General features: G+C 46.5%; 7 protein-coding genes across 7 annotated transcripts; 3 read left to right on the plus strand and 4 right to left on the minus strand. All coding sequences in view use genetic code 12, as the record gives it.

Annotated features, from left to right (window-relative positions):
* Positions 1–558: 558 nt before the first annotated feature.
* On the minus strand, positions 559–2,577 carry CXQ87_003600 (uncharacterized protein; the record flags this gene model as incomplete). Its single annotated transcript, XM_025482073.1, has 1 exon — positions 559–2,577. One exon carries the CDS (start codon positions 2,575–2,577, stop codon positions 559–561), a length of 2,019 nt encoding a protein of 672 aa, XP_025336691.1.
* Positions 2,578–3,726: 1,149 nt separating this feature from the next.
* On the minus strand, positions 3,727–4,140 carry CXQ87_003601 (uncharacterized protein; the record flags this gene model as incomplete). The annotated part of the gene is made up of 1 exon (XM_025482074.1): positions 3,727–4,140. The coding sequence occupies one exon, from the start codon at positions 4,138–4,140 to the stop codon at positions 3,727–3,729; it is 414 nt and encodes a 137-aa protein (XP_025336692.1).
* A 69-nt stretch (positions 4,141–4,209) lies between these two features.
* CXQ87_003602 (uncharacterized protein) lies at positions 4,210–4,581 on the minus strand (the record flags this gene model as incomplete). The annotated part of the gene is made up of 1 exon (XM_025482075.1): positions 4,210–4,581. The coding sequence occupies one exon, from the start codon at positions 4,579–4,581 to the stop codon at positions 4,210–4,212; it is 372 nt and encodes a 123-aa protein (XP_025336693.1).
* A 3,484-nt stretch (positions 4,582–8,065) lies between these two features.
* Positions 8,066–9,610, plus strand: CXQ87_003603 (cytochrome P450; the record flags this gene model as incomplete). The annotated part of the gene is made up of 1 exon (XM_025482076.1): positions 8,066–9,610. One exon carries the CDS (start codon positions 8,066–8,068, stop codon positions 9,608–9,610), a length of 1,545 nt encoding a protein of 514 aa, XP_025336694.1.
* A 469-nt stretch (positions 9,611–10,079) lies between these two features.
* Positions 10,080–11,431, plus strand: CXQ87_003604 (S8 family peptidase; the record flags this gene model as incomplete). The annotated part of the gene is made up of 2 exons (XM_025482077.1): positions 10,080–10,442; positions 10,478–11,431. The coding sequence occupies 2 exons, from the start codon at positions 10,080–10,082 to the stop codon at positions 11,429–11,431; spliced, it is 1,317 nt and encodes a 438-aa protein (XP_025336695.1).
* A 5,690-nt stretch (positions 11,432–17,121) lies between these two features.
* Positions 17,122–18,138, plus strand: CXQ87_003605 (uncharacterized protein; the record flags this gene model as incomplete). Its single annotated transcript, XM_025482078.1, has 1 exon — positions 17,122–18,138. One exon carries the CDS (start codon positions 17,122–17,124, stop codon positions 18,136–18,138), a length of 1,017 nt encoding a protein of 338 aa, XP_025336696.1.
* A 314-nt stretch (positions 18,139–18,452) lies between these two features.
* CXQ87_003606 (uncharacterized protein) lies at positions 18,453–20,078 on the minus strand (the record flags this gene model as incomplete). The annotated part of the gene is made up of 1 exon (XM_025482079.1): positions 18,453–20,078. The coding sequence occupies one exon, from the start codon at positions 20,076–20,078 to the stop codon at positions 18,453–18,455; it is 1,626 nt and encodes a 541-aa protein (XP_025336697.1).
* Positions 20,079–20,085: the final 7 nt, after the last annotated feature.

The raw sequence follows: 20,085 nt of genomic DNA on the forward strand, positions 1-20,085 counted from the left end.
CTCCATCACACCCTTGTGGTTAGCGGCTGGAAAAGACAAAAATGAGATGAGCTGGTTTTGAACATAAAACGCCAAGTCCTCCAATGCTAAAATGGAAAAATAAGCCTCGCTTTTGATGCATAGAGCCTGAAAGCTGTTTTAGGTACTGCTGCATGGTTCTATTGAAATGCTATACTATACATAAATTGTCATAATACGTCTAATACGTGTAAACATAAAATTGTTGATTCGGGTGATGAATTTGTGAAGTCAGTTATGTATTCTTCGAAGACATACTGCTAACTAAATTATCATATGTATACCGTAGTGGTCTCTCCGGAAAGCCAAGAGATGATGTCGGTTTGGGCCGAAATCGGCTCATTCTGTATGAAAACTAAGACTTGAAGGGAATTGCTTTAAGGTTGTGTACTTCATCCATCACCTTTTGATGGCCTTCAACCAATACCACATAAAGCCATTTTTCTTCTCACCTCCTGGTTCCATTTGAACTCAGATCCTACAACCTTCACTTCAGTCAAATTAAATTCAAGCAAATTAGTCTATAAAGTGTAGCAGCGCTCACCAGAACTTCACAGCCCGGTAGCCTTTTCTCAATATATTGAAGATAGGGTCGTTGTCGTCGGTGAATACCATCTTGGTGCCCTTCATTTCGCCCTTCTGGTGTTTGTTCTCCTCGTCTTCGGCATCCTCCAAAGACTGGGCATCACTCAAGAAGTGGTCTCTCAAGAAAAGACCAAAAAACAAGAGTGGAACACAGAGACAGAGACCAACGACACAGAGCTTCTTCTGAACCTCAGCGTAAGCCAAAACAACAGCAATTCTGGGCGTAGTTCCCCAGGCGTGGTCTTCCATAAAGTCGTATGGAGCGTCATAGGCCTTCTTAGCCAAAGCGACATCCTGGCCCAACTTCTCCAATTGCTTCTTGATGGTAGGGTACATGGTCTGGGTCCAGATGGCACCAGAAATACATCTTCCAAAGGAACTACCGATCTGGTAGATGGCGTTAAACACGGCCGTCACAGCAGCCATGTACTCGTGGTTGGTACAAGACTGAGCAGAAACAACGACAAGTCTGTTGAAGAAACCCTGGCCGAAACCAAGCAAACACATACCGACAGCCACACCGTCACGGAAGTACTTACCACGAACACCGTCGTTGTCGCCTCTGAAGTGGACAAAAAGACCCATGGCAATGAACCACACCATGATACCGAACAAGACGAAAGCCTTGGTTCTTCTGACCTTGGCCAACACGAAACCAATAACTGGCAAGGTCAAAGCACAAACAAAGTGGAGAAGCAATGGTGTTCTGGTAGCAACCACCTTGCTGGCATTCATACCCACATACAACACAGGGTAAGCGTACGAGTTGGGCATGCCAGAAACCACAGTGTAAATAACACCCATGGCAAGAGCAGCCCAAATACCTCTGTCTCTCAACAATGGGAAAGGAATCAACGGGTTGGAGGCGAGCTTCATTTCCCAGATGACGAAGCAAGGAATGAGGCAGAATCCGATCACCAAGGGAACAATGGTAGAGGCCTGGTGCCACTTGGTTTTAACACCACCAGCCAACGTCAAGGGCACCATAATAAGACCAAGCATCAAGATGATGATGATACACCCGATGAAGTCCACCTTCAAAGCAGCCTCTTTGGTCCAGTAGAAAATAGTAGCAAACCCCATCTTGGTGTAAACCCAGAGCTTGTTGCTGCCGTTGTCCAAATCCTGCTGGTAGCGGGCCAACTTCTCGTTCAAAGTGACAGTAGAAGCCTTCTCCTCAGCACAAATAGCCTTCCATTCCTCGGTCTTTCTGGCCTTGAGCCTCATGTGGAGAGAACAGCCCAAGTATGGAATACAAACCAACGGGAAGGTGAAAGCCCACAAGGCCACACCGAACTGCCAGTCGTATCTTTCCAACAAGGAGTCCACGATTTCGCCCGACGCCCAGGTGTTGATAATGGCCGGGAGGTTCAAAATGGCAATGGCCAAAAGTCTGTATTTCAAGCTGGAGGCATCCGACAAGTTGATCTGCCACAAGAACCGTCCGCCGGAAGAACCAATGGAGTACAACACCATACCGCCAGAGTAACGCTGGATGTCGTGGGCCTGGGACATAATGACAAGACCGACGATTCTGAAAACCAAAGAAATACAGAACAACTCGAGACGACCAAAGATATCCGACAATCTGGCATAAGCAGGCAACGACGCAGCGGCAATGACTCTCTTGATGATACCGACGGTGGTCATCAACGAGTGCTGCTTGTAGGAGTTGGTAGCGTAACCAATGAAAACGTCAGTAGCACTGCCTTCCATGGTTTGCACGAACATGGCAATGAAAATGGCAAAGAAGTAGATCCCCTTGAGGGTCTTGGAATCGTACTGTTTGACCAAGATCTCGGATTTTCTCACACCAAAAGACTTTTCGATGATCTTGGAGTCCTGAGTGGCCTTGGTCTCCACCGAGGTGGTTCTCAGAAGATGGGAGTTCTTAGAACTGTTCAAGTCCTTCTCCGCATTGACAATCGAGGAGCTGTCCCCCGAGCTTGGGGTTTTGTGAATCTTCTCCGCCATGACGATTAACGAGGTAGAATGGAGCAAAAACCGGTTTCTTTAAATACATCAAAATAATCTGCGGAGCTCAGAGCTCCTGTGAAGTTTTTCCGCCTCGGGATATCCATCCTGCCAATGGGGCTGCTCAGAAACAGCCTTGTGTCCTTCATATGTGAGCTTTTGGCGAACCAGCTTTGCATTAGCCGTAGTCAGGCCGCTTAGGTCCAATCAATGCATGTTAAGACACACAAAACCAGAGGGTTGGGGGACCCTTCAAGAAGCGGCGTGCATTGCAGGAGGAGTTTCGCCGAGAAATTAATCCGAGAATTGACAGTGACAGGGCGTGGGGCGTGAGGGGGGCTACTTTTGGGAGACTTTTTGACATGGAAAAATTTGTCACTCCTAGACGAAGCTACATTCAGATTTTAATATCGACCCGATAAACGGTTGCGTTGTGGCGCCAAAATTTGAGCGCTAGATCGAAACATGTCTTTATGCATGGTTATACCCGCTGTGCGTCACACCTGGTTTTTTTGGCCGAGTTGCTGAAATTGAGAAAAAAACTTTTCGAGGCTCCTGGCAGGCGAGTTTGCAAAGGTTGTACCAAGTCATGATAGTAGCTTTTTGGAACCCGAATAAAAGGGGCATTTTGAGGCCAGCCCGGATAAACCCTAAACTCCTCAACACAGTAGCCTAGTCAATAAGGTACCTCCACTGCCAAGTAAAACGCCCGTTTTGTGTAACTGATCTTACTCACAAATGTAATCAGATGCATCTGTGTGCCAAATATGCACGGCTTGACACGGTGCCTTGACGTGAAAGGCTGCTGAAGCTTGTCAGGTTTTCTTGTCATGCCAAGTCCTATTGGTTCCAGAGCAAGCCTAGAAAAGTCATTCCAGCGAAAAGCCGTTCATTGGCTGCAAAGCGCAAATTTGAGTTATAGCACACGAGAGCCTGGCGCCACTTGGCTGTCAATTCTGCGAGAGCCTCCACGCTGACTCAAGGGGCCAAGACTCGACCATGCAACCCGATATTGGCGCCAGCAATGAGCAAAGCCGCTAGTTATTCCGAATTGGGCTACGCTGCCGCATCGAAACTCTTCTACATTGAAAACTTTTTATGGCTTTTTCGATGCTCATCTATTCGTACTTACCCTTGTGGTGGTTGAATTTATAAAAGCAAAACGGCGATTCCAGCGGCCAAGCTGCCGGCGCCAAAGACCACAGACCCGGCGGCGTTGTCGAAGGAGGAGGCCGACAAGGATCCCGAAGTGGCAGCTGAGGATGCAGAAGCTTCAGCAGAGCCTGATGAGGCAGAGGACTTGGCCTCCGAACCAGACGACTTGGCCTCCGAACCAGAAGATCCGGAAGAAGCAGAAGACTTGGTCTCCGAACCAGAAGTCTTAGCGTCCGAACCAGATGCACTGGAGGTTGCAGAGGAGGTGATTCTGGCGGATCCTGAAGCAGAAGATGAAACAGAGCCCGAGGCAGCAGACTCCGTGGCAGCAGCGGCAGCAACACCAGAGGACCCGTCCATCTCCGAGTTCATGTCATTGACATCGCTGGGCTGGGCGCCCTGACCCATCCAAGTGAAAAAGGTCTTGGTGTGGGTGTGGTGGGGCTTCTCGATGGTCATGTGGGTGGTGGTGAGATGCTAGGCCTTTTCTCCATAGAGCGTCTTCGTGTACGTGTTGTGTGGGTACGAGAAGATGTAAGTCTTGGACGAGCCGGTGGTGATGTCGTCGTCCGAGTCAGAGTCGGAATCAGTGTCCGAGTCCGAGTCTGTGCCGTAGTCGACGTCGGTGGGTGCAGCACCATCGCCCATCCACGTGAAGAAGGTCTTGGTGAGCGTGTGGTGGGGCTTCTCGATGGTCTTGTGGGTGGTTGTAAGGTGCTCAGCTTTGGAGCCGTGGAGAGTCACGGTGTAGGTGTTGTGGTCTCTGGAGAAGATGAAGGTGTTAGTGGACTCGGCGGCGGCGGTGGCGGCGGAGACGATGGAGGCTAAGACGACGTTGGAAAGCTGCATTTTTGATGTTGGTGGATGGAAAAAGTGGGAAATTCGGGGTGCTTATATATGTTTCCGATGGGCCCTTTTCGCAGCCAAAAAAAGGAAAGACATGCATCGCCGTTCGGTGTGCACCGAGCTAATTCCGTGGCATTGTCCACCTCCATTGATGAATAAGGCGTTTTTATTGACATTACGATTAAGAATATGATTACGAATTTGACGAGATTAGTCAGAAAATGTCATACTACGACCCCAAAAACAGATTTCCACCATCCCTCGAACCCTTCTGTGAATCTCGTTCTCTGCAAAGAATCTAATTTCCTGCACCTCCCGGCAGAGGTGCTAAAATTAGCCCACACTAAACACGCAACACGGCTCGTTCCGACCCCTCCGATCTTTAGCCTGGTTCTCTTCGCAGCCATTTACGTCTATTCTTAGAAGCCGTTGCACGTCATCCAAACAGGGCCGTGTTTGCGATGCCGTCTTCGTGGTCTGGCCAAGATCCAAATTCCGTTCCTTGTGACGGATGAGGCTGTTGCTGAAAAACTATTGGCTTAGCCCTAGGCGAACGGCAGCCTCGTCCACTATATTTAGAATTCTGGGGTAGTGGAGAGGCACGGCTGTGGCGAGGTTTTGATGCAGAGAGCTGGATCGGGCGGTTAATTGAAGATTAGGTTCGGAATTGGGCGGCAGAGTGCCGAACTGTGAAAGTGGGATGGCATGGCTCATGACTTTGAAGACATATGAATTGGATTCTTGACGTGGCATTCACTGGATCTAAATCATCTATTTCGAAAACCTTGGTCCTCGAAAACCCTGGTCCTCGAAAACCCTGGTCCTCGAAACCTGGTCCACTTCGTTAAATCTTTCCACCTTGCTCACATTCCCTCGCGATGGCTGCAAAGGTTGTGCACCCACTTCCGAATAAATCCGGCCACCGCAAATCAAAGATCTACAACTCACCTTAGCCTCTGTTGGTGTGACTCGGCAAGGTGCACAATCCGGTGCCGAGGAAGCCAATTAACTAAAATTAGCCGCCGTTTGCCGTTTGAGAGGTGTTTGTTACAATGGTGAAGGCATTCGGTCAGTTTGGCATTTGTGGCTGGGTTTGGTGAATCTGGATCGTGACCGTCAAGTGAAAATAGCACCGGTCATGGCCCCCACTGCCTACATGGCTAGAACTGGCTAGCAAGGAAAGGAGTAGTAGTTCTAGATTTACCCTGTCGAGGTTGTGTGTCCAAAAGAGACATGATGGTCGGTTCTTTTTCAGATTGACAGGGATAAGGAACAGACGTCCTCTGCAGGCAGGGAAGGTAAAAAAAGCGTTCAGACAGCAAAGATAGAGTTTAAGTTTATTTGAGAGAAAAAGCAGAAGGTTTTGCTTGGTGAGTTTGGACGGTGGTCAGTGGCTTTTGAGCTTTCTCGATCGGATGCTGCGGGACACATTCCCAGGGTTTGATGGTTGCTGATGGTTGATCTACGTATGTATGATTTCGGCTCTTTAAAGATTGGGTTTTGTCCGACAGCAATGCTTTTTACAAATTGAATAAACTAAGAAAATATCAAAGATTCCACTTAGATCATTCGGGCTCATCGCTAGCAGTACGTTTTCGCAGCCATCGATGTCGCATCACCTAACATCCATCCTAAGGTATCTGCATGTGTTATTGAAACGTGAAGGCATGTAAGGAATGTAGACATGTTTTTGACACCGAGCTAGTGCTGGCTGTCATATTAGCATTTCTTTAAGTATGTAATTCTTTTCAAATAGTTAACTTTTGGATTGCTCGCAAAATAGGAATTATTGGAGATACTACAAGATTGCACAATAGCCACCGAACAACCCAAGTCCAAGCATATGCTACGAAATCCCTCTAACTTTGAGAATTTGCATTTGAAACAATTTGTGATTAGAACATGCCGTGGATGAACAATCTAGAGCTGCTCAAAAAGCAAATTGAGTGTCTTCATACTTTATCTCGTTCATTTCCTTCATCTAGTCTTGTCGAAGGAAGACGTACGATTTGTCACGCTTAGTCTCTTGTTTGCGACTAATGGTCTTGATGAGATGAGCTTTTTGTTTGTTCGACAAGTTGCAATTATAACGGTTCATAATCTATTTCTTGATGAATAGCTCCGTTCTGCAAAGTCTTCTCTCGAGATCTTGGATCTCTTTGTCTGACGATCTTTCGTTAAGCCACATAGACAAGGTTTCGGTTTCAGATGACACAGCTGTTCATCTGTTAAGTGCCAAACTCTTCTATGTAGCCTGGTTTCCTCTACACGCATTTTTATTATACCTTGACATTCAGGCTGTTTCCTTATACTGCTTACATTCCTCAGAGGCTGAATTATGTGGATACAATGTCCTAGCTGAGCGAATGACCTCATATCTAACAACAGCACTAAGATAATGAAAAGTGTCCCCCGACAGGGAGTCCTTTTGTTTTGAGTATCACCGATCTCTGGAAAACATTGTGCCTCAGCTGGCCAGACTCAGTGCTTATGAGAGCCTCTGGGTATCGAGAATTTTACTGAGTCCAGTACTGTTTGCCATAGTCTTCAAGTGTCTGGAGCAGCTTTAGCGTGGTTGGAGACAAGATTCAAAGGATAAGACCTCGTGGAAGGATTCAATCGGACCATTCGAACAAATGTGCTTTTAGTGCCGAAGTGCCATCAGGTTTTCAAAACCATTCCTAGTGCCTATCGTGGGAAATGTCGGCGAAACTACCAGAAATAATATTGTGTCAACTGTTGTTACGAAGTTAATTCAGCAGACTGTTGGGGTATACTTGGGTCCGATTCCGCTCAAAAGGGACTCAGCGGGGAATGCCGATGAAAGCGCCACAGTCCATGAGAATTCCTCATAAGTTGTTACTAATTATTTTGAATCTTACTGTATCCTGGCACTTATTATATAGTTGAATCTTATTGTGGCTTTGTTTTCAATCGTAGCGAGTTCGGGAAGATCTTCATTGACCAATTTTGGGGTACACTGTATGATCGAAAGGGACACATAGATCATCTAAACACAAGGACGCCACTTTGACCATCCGAAACTTCACCATGTTCCTTTTTTCAAGCCCCTTTTCTGACAAAGACATGCTTCATTCTTTGCATCAAACTCACATATCAAACCTCCAAAAACCACCTGATCACCCCTGCCCGACCACGGAGATCACCCCAACAACCCCGATTTTTCCTTATCTCGGAAACACAAAGAAACCTTAAAGTCAAAGGCGTCCCCTGAAACCAATCAATTACGTCAGCGTCAGCCGCGTATACTTGCCCTTTTAGTGCACAGCCGTGAATACTTTACCAATTTCCAGCAAAACCATTGGCTGCCAAAATCCACGGATGCCAAGAAGACCACCGAAAACGATCTACTATAAGCGAGGCACATCGTCGGAAATTGATTTTGTGTAAGCTCTCGGAAATTGCGCCTTCTCCACTGTGGAGGGCTTCTATATAAGTATGGAGATTCGGTGAGGTGCTATTCTTCATGATTTCTGCAACTTTGGACCTTTCCTTGTGGAAATTGCTTGCTGTCATTGTTGTTTTTTACAATGTGGCAACGTACGTCAGCTACCGTATCCGTCTTTGGAAGCTGAAGGCCGCAGAAACGGTGTACCTTGACGATGGACTTTTTGGGTTCAGAAGAACCAAGGATATCTTGAGAAGACAGAAGGCTGGAGAGATTCCGCCGCTTTTCTATGAGATGTTCAACGAGGCGAAGAGGGACACCCTTACTTTCAGAACCACCGGCACCATCAGATACTGTACTCGTGATCCAGAGAACATCAAGGCGATTTTGGCGACCCAGTTCAACGATTTCTCTGTGGGCCAGCGCCTTACTCAATTGGGCATTTTCTTGGGAGAAGGAATCTTCACTTTGGACGGAAACGGGTGGAAACACTCTAGAGCCATGCTTAGACCCCAATTTGCCAGGGAGCAGGTCTCCCATGTGAAGATGCTAGAGCCTCACGTTAAGCAGGTGATCAGGAGGGTGAAAGGCGCCAATGGCTCCAAATTTGACATCCAGCCATTGTTCTTCAAGTTGACCGTGGACTCAGGAACGGAATTCTTGTTTGGCGAGTCGTGCAAATCGCTCCGAGACGACGAGGTGGATATTTCGACATTGGGAGGGCCAAAAGAGGCCGGACAATTTGCTCGAGCCTTTACCACGGCGCAGTCGTACCTTGTGAAGCGGGTGAATTTTCAGAAACTCTACTTTTTGGTCAACAACCAGGAGTTCAGAGACTGCAACAAGACCGTGAGCCGTTTCTGTGAATTCTACATCAACAGGGCTTTGCAGTACGAAACGGAGGAGCTCGAAAAGCTCTCCAACGGAAAATACGTGTTCTTGTTCGAATTGGTCAAGCAAACAAGAAACCCCAGGGTCTTGCGGGACCAATGCCTCAACATTCTAGTTGCAGCAAGAGACACCACGGCCGGGCTCATGTCGTTCTTGTTTTTCGAGCTTGCCAGAAATCCCAGAATTTTCCAAAAGCTCCGTGCAGAGATCGTCGAAGCCTTTGGCGAAGGGGAATCTGCTGATCTCAGCAAAATGACATTTGAGTCGCTCAAGAGGCTCGAGTACCTCAAGTGGGTGCTCAACGAAACGCTCCGCTTGTACCCCTCTGTGCCCCAGAATTCTAGAACCGCTGTGAGAGACACCACGTTGCCAAGAGGAGGAGGACCCGACGGGAATGAGCCTGTGTTCATGCCCAAGGGAGACGTGGTGCTTTATTCGATTTTTTCAACACAAAGAAACGAAGCTCTTTACGGCAAGGATGTGCTTGAGTTTCGTCCCGAAAGATGGGCCGAGCCTGAGCTCAAGAAGATCGGCTGGGGTTTCCTTCCTTTCAATGGAGGGCCCCGTATATGCTTGGGCCAGCAATTTGCTCTTACCGAAGCCTCCTACGTCACCGCCCGCCTTCTACAAGAATTCTCCAATATCGAGTCTTTTGATCCACCGGGCGATCCTAAAACAAGTGCTCAGTTGACTATGGCGCTCCACCGCGGTGCCAACATCGGCTTGTACTAAACGGGCTTTGGTTTGCACGAATACGGCCAACGAGGGGTGAACAAGCCCCTTCTCGAGGGATATCCCAACGCATAGCTGAATTGAAAAAGCAATGTTTTCATTAACGCAGGGTCGGTGGTGCTTTGGGTGGTTGCGAACCAGCCATTCTTATCACTAGCGCCGTGCGCAGGACCATTGTGGTGATATGACAGCGGGAGAAGTGGAAAAAGAAAAAAATAAGACGTAGGCTCAGGCTTTGTATTGAAATTAGCGTATGTTCAATTTCTGCTTCTCCCATTCAAAGCCCCCATTCCCTCTTCCCCATTATACCCCAGGAATCGGAATTACCATCGTCCTGCACGAGTCCGAGATAACCTCCACACAAGCCCCCTTAATCCACACCACCTCCCACCAGCTTTTCCTTCTTTTCTATATAACTCCACTGAATCCCGCTAAATCATAGAAACTAAAACAGCCTTGAATCTCCATTATGCAATTCAGGCTTACCCCACTCGTGCTAGCCAACTTGGCTTCCGCCATGGTGCTTCCTTCGCTTAACGGTTTTGACGTTGAATCCGTGTTCGGTCAGAACGCCATCACCGAAAAGTCCAAGGTGGCCAAACCATTTGAGAAAACCCGTAACTCGCCAGCTCCTTTGGTGACTGGTTCAAATGTGGCTCCAAACAGGTACATTGTGGTGTTTAACGAAGATGTCCCTGAGGGCGACTTTGCCATTCAGAAATCGTGGATCACCTCGCTTGTGCAATCCGCCATGGGCGTGGAAGAAGATGAAACGCTTTCCTCGTTCCAGCTTCCTTCCTTCCTGGGCTTGCTGGGCGCTTTCAACGACGACGTCTTGAAGCAAATCCGGGATAGCCCCACGTCAAGTATGTGGAGGAGGACGGCGTGATCGACCTCTACGGCACCAAGGTCCAGGAGGACGCCACTTGGGGTATCTCCAGACTCTCGTCGCGTAAGAACGACCAGGCGTTGGACTCCTACACCTACGATCCTTCTGGTGGCGAAGGCGTCACTGCTTATGTCGTGGACACCGGCGTCAAGGTCTCCGACGCTGACTTCGAGGGACGCGCTGTCTATGGCCAGGCAGTGGCATTCCCTCACTTGAAAGTGGATCTTCATGGCCACGGCTCCCACGTGGCAGGCACAATCGGGTCCAAGACCTGGGGTGTGGCCAAGCTGGTGGACATTGTGGCTGTGGGCGTGATGGGTCCATTGGGAACCGGTTTGACTTCCGACATCATCAAGGGTCTTGAGTTCGTGGTGCTGGACCACCAGAAAAAGATCAAGGAGAAGAAGAAGGGCTTCAAGGGCTCCACCGTGAACATGTCTATTGGCGGTGGTATCAGTGACGCTTTGGACGCCGCCACCAACGCTGCTGTTAACTCCGGTGTTCATGTGGTGGTTGCTGCCGGTAATGACGATGCTGACGCCTGCGAGTACTCCCCTGCCAGAGCCAGCGGCCCAATCACCGTTGGTGCTGTCGACAAGTCTGACAACAAGGCTTCTTTCTCTAACTACGGTAAGTGCGTGGACATCCACGCTCCTGGTGTTGACATTGAGTCCGTTGGTCTTGTCACTAACCCTACGGTCATGTCTGGTACTTCCATGGCCTCTCCACACGTTGCCGGTTTGGCCTCGTACTTGTTGTCCTTACAGCCAGGTTTGGGCTCCGAGTTCAACAGCAACCTCATCAAGCCCGATGACTTCAAGAAGAAGCTTATCAAGTACGGCACCCAGGATGTCATTCACGGCCTCAGCGGTGACACCGTGAACATCCTTGCCTACAACGGTGGAGACAAGCCTACCGAGATTTGGAACTAAGCCCCACGCGTACGATTGGTTTCTACATGTCTTCATAGGATCATCTTTAACGTTGAGTATACGAGTTCAAAAACAAGCACCCATCTAGGCTAGGACATCAATCCCATAAGCACGAGTCCACCAAGAACAGCTCCTCCAATTTCAGCGCTTAGATTTCTTTGCCGGCGAGGTGGGCAACAGTGGCAGTATCTTGGATGGCCAAATCCGTAGTTATCAGGGTAATGGTTAGGGCATGAGTATGGTCCATTGTAAGGTTGTGGAAACGGTGTTTCATAAGTAGGTTCTCTACTTGGACCAGGCACTGTGTAAGCGGGAGGAGGTTCTTGTGGAGGTCCAACGTTAGCAGGTTCAGAAGCTCTTGTATATTCTGAAGTGCTGGTAGTATTCTTTGGAGTAGTCGTTCGGTTTGATGTTTGGTTTGATGTTTGGTTTGTCGTTTGGGTTGTTTTTCTGCCGTTGGATTTCTTCTCATCAACCATGGCGGCACACACACCTACAGCGATTAATAAACCCACTACTCCAACTAAAACAATCCAGAAAATGATTATACCGTCCATGTTTCAATGATAAGTTCTTGTGGATAAACTGTTGATCGAAGCATTTTTACTTTTTTTTTATGTTCTTGACACAAACGCCGTGACTCGATCGCCTTGCGTTTCAGTGCATAACAGGACGGTGACTGATTATTTAACTGATCCACTTGAATTATCGAACTCGGTCAGTTTTCGAGATAATCGTTTAAAAGAAATGCAATTTTATTCCCGGCTAGTGGAAAGGATTCAAGAACGACAGCCTTGAAGCTTCAATATATGAAGTCTATAGCTTTGTAGAAATTTACTGGTTGGAGGATTGCTCGTCATGGTTTATGACGAGAAGGGAGACCTGATTCAAGAGGTGGAAGCCAACCGAGATTTGGAACTAGGTCCCCCGCGTACGATTGCCTTCTACATGTCTTTCGAGGATCATCTTTAATGTTCAGTATACGACTTTAAAACAAACAGTTTATCAGCGCTCGAGCCTAGGAGATGAATCTCATGGTTACGAGTCCACCTGGAAAAGCCCCTGCAACTGCAGCATTTGGATCTCTTTGCGGAGGGGGTGGGCAATAATGGCAGTACCTTGGATAGTTGCATCTGTAGCCATCAGGATGATGGTGAGGGCATGAATATGGTCCATAAGGTTGTTGAAACGGTGTTTCATAAGTAGGTTCTCTACTTGGACCAGGCACTGTGTAAGCGGGAGGAGGTTCTTGTGGAGGTCCAACGTTAGCAGGTTCAGAAGCTCTTGTATTTTCTGAAGTGCTGGTAGTATTCTTTGGAGTAGTCGTTTGGTTTGATGTTTGGTTTGATGTTTGGTTTGTCGTTTGGGTTGTTTTTCTGCCGTTGGATTTCTTCTCATCAACCATGGCGGCACACACACCTACAGCGATTAATAAACCCACTACTCCAACTAAAACAATCCAGAAAATGATTATACCGTCCATGTTTCAATGATAAGTTCTTGTGGATAAACTGTTGATCGAAGCATTTTTACTTTTTTTTTATGTTCTTGACACAAACGCCGTGACTCGATCGCCTTGCGTTTCAGTGCATAACAGGACGGTGACTGATTATTTAACTGATCCACTTGAATTATCGAACTCGGTCAGTTTTCGAGATAATCGTTTAAAAGAAATGCAATTTTATTCCCGGCTAGTGGAAAGGATTCAAGAACGACAGCCTTGAAGCTTCAATATATGAAGTCTATAGCTTTGTAGAAATTTACTGGTTGGAGGATTGCTCGTCATGGTTTATGACGAGAAGGGAGACCTGATTCAAGAGGTGGAAGCCAACCGAGATTTGGAACTAGGTCCCCCGCGTACGATTGCCTTCTACATGTCTTTCGAGGATCATCTTTAATGTTCAGTATACGACTTTAAAACAAACAGTTTATCAGCGCTCGAGCCTAGGAGATGAATCTCATGGTTACGAGTCCACCTGGAAAAGCCCCTGCAACTGCAGCATTTGGATCTCTTTGCGGAGGGGGTGGGCAATAATGGCAGTACCTTGGATAGTTGCATCTGTAGCCATCAGGATGATGGTGAGGGCATGAATATGGTCCATAAGGTTGTTGAAACGGTGTTTCATAAGTAGGTTCTCTACTTGGACCAGGCACTGTGTAAGCGGGAGGAGGTTCTTGTGGAGGTCCAACGTTAGCAGGTTCAGAAGCTCTTGTATTTTCTGAAGTGCTGGTAGTATTCTTTGGAGTAGTCGTTTGGTTTGATGTTTGGTTTGATGTTTGGTTTGTCGTTTGGGTTGTTTTTCTGCCGTTGGATTTCTTCTCATCAACCATGGCGGCACACACACCTACAGCGATTAATAAACCCACTACTCCAACTAAAACAATCCAGAAAATGATTATACCGTCCATGTTTCAATGATAAGTTCTTGTGGATAAACTGTTGATCGAAGCATTTTTACTTTTTTTTTATGTTCTTGACACAAACGCCGTGACTCGATCGCCTTGCGTTTCAGTGCATAACAGGACGGTGACTGATTATTTAACTGATCCACTTGAATTATCGAACTCGGTCAGTTTTCGAGATAATCGTTTAAAAGAAATGCAATTTTATTCCCGGCTAGTGGAAAGGATTCAAGAACGACAGCCTTGAAGCTTCAATATATGAAGTCTATAGCTTTGTAGAAATTTACTGGTTGGAGGATTGCTCGTCATGGTTTATGACGAGAAGGGAGACCTGATTCAAGAGGTGGAAGCCAACCGAGATTTGGAACTAGGTCCCCCGCGTACGATTGCCTTCTACATGTCTTTCGAGGATCATCTTTAATGTTCAGTATACGACTTTAAAACAAACAGTTTATCAGCGCTCGAGCCTAGGAGATGAATCTCATGGTTACGAGTCCACCTGGAAAAGCCCCTGCAACTGCAGCATTTGGATCTCTTTGCGGAGGGGGTGGGCAATAATGGCAGTACCTTGGATAGTTGCATCTGTAGCCATCAGGATGATGGTGAGGGCATGAATATGGTCCATAAGGTTGTTGAAACGGTGTTTCATAAGTAGGTTCTCTACTTGGACCAGGCACTGTGTAAGCGGGAGGAGGTTCTTGTGGAGGTCCAACGTTAGCAGGTTCAGAAGCTCTTGTATTTTCTGAAGTGCTGGTAGTATTCTTTGGAGTAGTCGTTTGGTTTGATGTTTGGTTTGATGTTTGGTTTGTCGTTTGGGTTGTTTTTCTGCCGTTGGATTTCTTCTCATCAACCATGGCGGCACACACACCTACAGCGATTAATAAACCCACTACTCCAACTAAAACAATCCAGAAAATGATTATACCGTCCATGTTTCAATGATAAGTTCTTGTGGATAAACTGTTGATCGAAGCATTTTTACTTTTTTTTTATGTTCTTGACACAAACGCCGTGACTCGATCGCCTTGCGTTTCAGTGCATAACAGGACGGTGACTGATTATTTAACTGATCCACTTGAATTATCGAACTCGGTCAGTTTTCGAGATAATCGTTTAAAAGAAATGCAATTTTATTCCCGGCTAGTGGAAAGGATTCAAGAACGACAGCCTTGAAGCTTCAATATATGAAGTCTATAGCTTTGTAGAAATTTACTGGTTGGAGGATTGCTCGTCATGGTTTATGACGAGAAGGGAGACCTGATTCAAGAGGTGGAAGCCAACCGAGATTTGGAACTAGGTCCCCCGCGTACGATTGCCTTCTACATGTCTTTCGAGGATCATCTTTAATGTTCAGTATACGACTTTAAAACAAACAGTTTATCAGCGCTCGAGCCTAGGAGATGAATCTCATGGTTACGAGTCCACCTGGAAAAGCCCCTGCAACTGCAGCATTTGGATCTCTTTGCGGAGGGGGTGGGCAATAATGGCAGTACCTTGGATAGTTGCATCTGTAGCCATCAGGATGATGGTGAGGGCATGAATATGGTCCATAAGGTTGTTGAAACGGTGTTTCATAAGTGGCTTCTCTACTTGGACCAGGCGTTGTGTAAGCTGGAGGTTCTGGTGGAGGTCCAACGTTAATAGGTTCAGAAGCTCTTGTATATTCTGAAGTGCTGGTAGTATTCTTTGGAGTAGTCGTTCGGTTTGATGTTTGGTCTGTCGTTTGGGTTATTCTTCTACGGTTGAATTTCATGACATCAACCATGAAGAAACACATGGCTCCAATGATCGTTAAAAACGCTCCTGCCATCAAAACAATCAAGACAATTTGAAAAACTTCCATGTTTCAATGATAAGCTCTAGTGGGTAAACAGTTGATCGAAGCATTTTTTTATGTTTTTGTCACAAATGCCGTGACTCGATCGCCTTGCGCTTCAGTGCATAACAAGACAGTGAATGATCCTGATCCAATTGAACTTTTCAATTCGGTCAATTTTTTAGGATGACCATTTGAAGAAATGCATATTGATTCTCTGGTAATGTAAAGTTATGAGAACGACAGTCTTGAAGCTTTAATATATGAAGGCTATAGCTTTGTAGAAATTTACTGGTTGGAGGATTGTTCGTTTCGGTTTAAGATGAGAAGGGAGGCCTGATTCAAGAGGTTGACTTGAGTAGAACGACAATATTTCAGAGGCGACTATTTGCAAAATTCATTTACTGAAAGCCTCGTTGCATATATTCCAAAAAACTCTTCTATCGATGGGAAACCTTGGTCGAATAGAGCACGCCAAAAGCCTGTCATTTACGGATACGGGAGCTCGACAAAACTTTTCACAAGGAAGTTACCCCGAAAACGAAACAGTGAATGTTCAAGGGTTGCAAAAGCCCCATCACCAGATAAGCCTGGACAAGATAAGCCTTCGAGAGGCCCTTTTGCAGCCATTGTTCGGTTCTCCTACATGTACTCCCCGAATCGTTTCTGTTCAAGTACGGCGTTTTCATGGAACGCCAATGGAAGACCGTTTATTCAGGGCTTCATTGTCCAAGTTGTCATGACAGGTTCGAGGGTTAAAGAACTAGTTGCCTTTTTTGGAGTATCCTCATAACCCCAGTTTGGACCCATTCCCGATTTGTCCTCAACAGAGCTATTTTTGGACTTCGCCTGGTGTTGTTCAACATTCGGTGGATGAAAGACCGAAAAGAGCATCAAATAATAATATTGCCCATCTTGTTTCAGAATATCGCTCAGGTGTTTCATAGTGCACATTGCCGTGAGGCTCCAGCACCATTACGACACAGCCAACCAACCAGATGTCCAAATTTCAATTCATTTTTCTATTGAGGCCTCCTCAGAACGCTTCAAAAAATGAAATCAATTTTCTTTGATTCAACATGACGAGGTTATCAAAACGTCCACTATGCTGTCGGAATCCGGGGTCGCATTTGACTCACTATGGTGAGCCGCATCTGATGTTAGGACGGCAGCGTGCAGTATATGTAAACTAGTAGCTAATTCCCTGAAGTACCCTTTCTACTAGGGAATGAAGGCATATTTAAATACTTGAATCAGAAATTATGGTTTAACTCGGGGTTATGTCCATAATTGGGAAATAACCGTATTCGGAATATAGCTAATAAACGCCTTCCTTAGCGCGTCTAAACCCGGTCGCCTGTCCTGACATCTGACGCATTATCGCGATAAGACTCATCTGAAACCTGATCCAAGCATATAAAAGGCCAGCCATTCCCACTCAAATCCATATCAAAAAAGATCCAAAAACTTCATGTTCCCATTTGACTGGATATGGCTGTTCATAGTTGAGGAAGAAACCCCCGCCCCGATAACGGAGAAACAACAGAGTCAAAAGAACGGAAGATACCATCGAAGGAAGGGTGGCAAGGGCAGACCCAGAAAGAACAACGGCGATGTGGGCGATAAGTATTTGGATTTTGATGCCATGACGCGTCTGCAAGACTACGAATTGAGACTCAAACGCAACCAAACTATGGACGGCTTGATCCGTAAGGCTTACGCTAAGAAGACCAAGATCAGCCAGAAGAAAGCCTTGGCTGATTTCATGGATACCATGTACAACCAAAATTTGACATTTATTGCAATTGACTTTGAAGGACACGAGCAAACACCAGGCACGGTGACGGAAGTTGGCATTGCTGTCTACAAGCCTGGTACACTGAGAGGTATGATGATGCCTTTCATCGAGCTGAAGCATATCATCATCTTGGAAAACAAGGATTTGAAGAACGGGAGATATGTACCCGACCACAGGGAAAACTTCAACGGTGACGTTAGCTTGGTGATGGGTGAAGATTATGCTGCAAATGCTATTGAGGAGATTATACACCACCATAGCGGGCCTTCCAATATTCCAGGACTCGGAGTGTGCATCGTTGGCCACGGGCTTGCTAACGATTTGGAGTGGCTAGATCGAATGGGCGTGCGTATCGAGCCAACTTGTACAATTGACACACAGAGGGTTCTTGGCTGGACCCACGGAAAGAAGGGATTGAGTTTGAGGAACTCTCTTGATCTCGTCCGCCAACCGTATGCATTTCTCCATAATGCTGGAAACGACGCATACTACACCATGGTACTCTGCCTCTGCTTGGCTGATCCTTTCTACCGCCAGGCTTGCGGTATCGATACACAGGAAACTAAAACCTGGTTTCGGCTGAGACCCCTGACAAAGGGCGATTCATACAACGTGACCAAAGAACTCCTTTCCCTCGATATATTGGGAAGTCCTCTTCGTGATCAAGAGACCCTTAACAATGGGTCTTGAGAATGAGCTTGAATGGCTTGTGTTCTTCGATCAGGCGGTTATGGTTAGCCAAGGTCGAAAGTATGACAGAAGGACTTTACTTTTATGAATTATGAAGTTTGGAACGCAAATACACGTAGGCATCAGAATGATGTACCTGATCATCAGACAACTACTTGAGGTCCCGCTACAATGCTGTTTTTTTTTTTTTTTTTTTTTTTTTTTTTTTTTTTTTTTTTTTTTTTTTTTTTTTTTTTTTTTTTTTTTTTTTTTTTTTTTTTTTTTTTTTTTTTTTAATATTATTCCTTTCTTATCATCACTCGGCGACTGGAGTATCAGTCCACCTTATCAAGGCAGACATCAAATTCAGAGTCACTCAAATCTGCATCCCAATGGCGTACCATCTCAAAGAGGGAAGACTGCTCCGAGCTGTCCAGCTCGTAAACCTCGTCAGGATGCAGATTCTGTGGGTTCACCGTAGGCTTTATAGTAAAGGCCTCAGTGAAGTTGTTCTTCGGAAGCTTAAAAATGACTCCAAGGTATGAAGTCACTTTTTCAGTTTGGCTCTTCCAAGGAACGAAGCCTCTTGGAAAGAACTCCGAAGTCAGGCGCTCCAGGGGAAGATTGGATGCCTTTGTTTCATCGATGGTTTCAGGAGCAAAAGGGGGCTCAACTGATTCGATGATGTTCTGAAAGAAGCAGAAATCCTGGGGAAGGAAGGATTCGTTGCTTCTTTCGTTGAAAATACTCTGCCAGTGGAAAAAGTCCCTTGGCAAGAATGAAGGAGTGTCTTCGTCGTTTGTGGCATCCTTCCAAAAGTAAAAGTCATTTGGAAGAAAAACCCTGTTGTATTTGGGACTGGAAGTCCAGAGCTGGAAGAATTTGCAGAAGTCGTCGGGGAAGTAGACCTCCTGAGTCTTCACAGGCTCCTCAGAGTACAAGTCAAACTGCTCTTCACGCAAGCAGAACTCGTAGTCAGACAACTCACCGTCAAGTGATTCGAGACTTTCAGCGATCGTTTGGAAGCTGAAAAAGTCGGTGACGAAAAATTGTCCGTCGTTCACGAGAAAGACCTTCTTTTGCTTTGCGGTCTTCTTCCGTGGCTCAAGAGCCAAGAGCTCCTCCAGGATGAGTTGGAATTCGAAAAAGTCCTCGATGTCGAAAGACTCGGCAGACTTCTCGGAGACGGTCTCCTTCCAGAAGTAGAATTCCTTGGGAAGGAAAGAGGGTTCCTCCTCCTTGAGGCACTTTCTGAAATGGTAAAAGTCGCCTGGGTAGTAGGTCTTTTCAGTCTGCGACAAAGACGACCAGGTCTTGAAAACAGGGAAGTCCAAGGGCAAAAGTGTTGCCACCTGGGCGTAGTTAGTGACCAGCTTAGGGGAAATCGCTGGGATAACCTCTGGTTCAGGAGTTACCTGAATTGGGTTGACTGGTTCAGGCAAAGAGGTCTGAATTGGGTTGACTGGCTCAGGCAATTTTGGTTCGACCTGAAAGATGACCTCGGGCTCAGATTCCTTCACCTCTGGACAAGGCTCATTCTTTTGGGTCTTAAAGTCAGAAACCTGACCTGGGTTGAGCGGTACAAAACCCTCAAGAATGAGCTGGAAACTGAAAAAGTCGGAAATGTAGTAGGAGTCGCCCTCGTTGGAGAGGAACTTCTGCTTGGACTTCTTCTTTTCCTTGGTTGGCTCAACAGGCTTGGATTCCAGAACCTGCGGAGATGGGGTGGAGTTGGAGTCACCTTCGTTGGAAGGCTCCTCCTTGACCTGGTTGGAAGGAAGAGGATTCTCATTAGTAGTACGCTTTCTCTTGGAGCGCTTTCTCTTCTTGTCCTTCAACTTCTTTTCCCTAATGTGGGCGTCACTTTCCTTGAGGCTGCCTCTGTCAGTGGACGTCTTCTTAGGGAAGCTCTTCTTCTTAGATGCTTTGGTGATAGTGCTGGCGGTAGAAACGGCGGGCATTTTTGAT

This window comes from Candidozyma duobushaemuli (assembly GCF_002926085.2).
Source record: "Candidozyma duobushaemuli strain B09383 chromosome Unknown C_B09383, whole genome shotgun sequence".
Lineage (NCBI taxonomy): Eukaryota > Fungi > Ascomycota > Pichiomycetes > Serinales > Metschnikowiaceae > Candidozyma > Candidozyma duobushaemuli.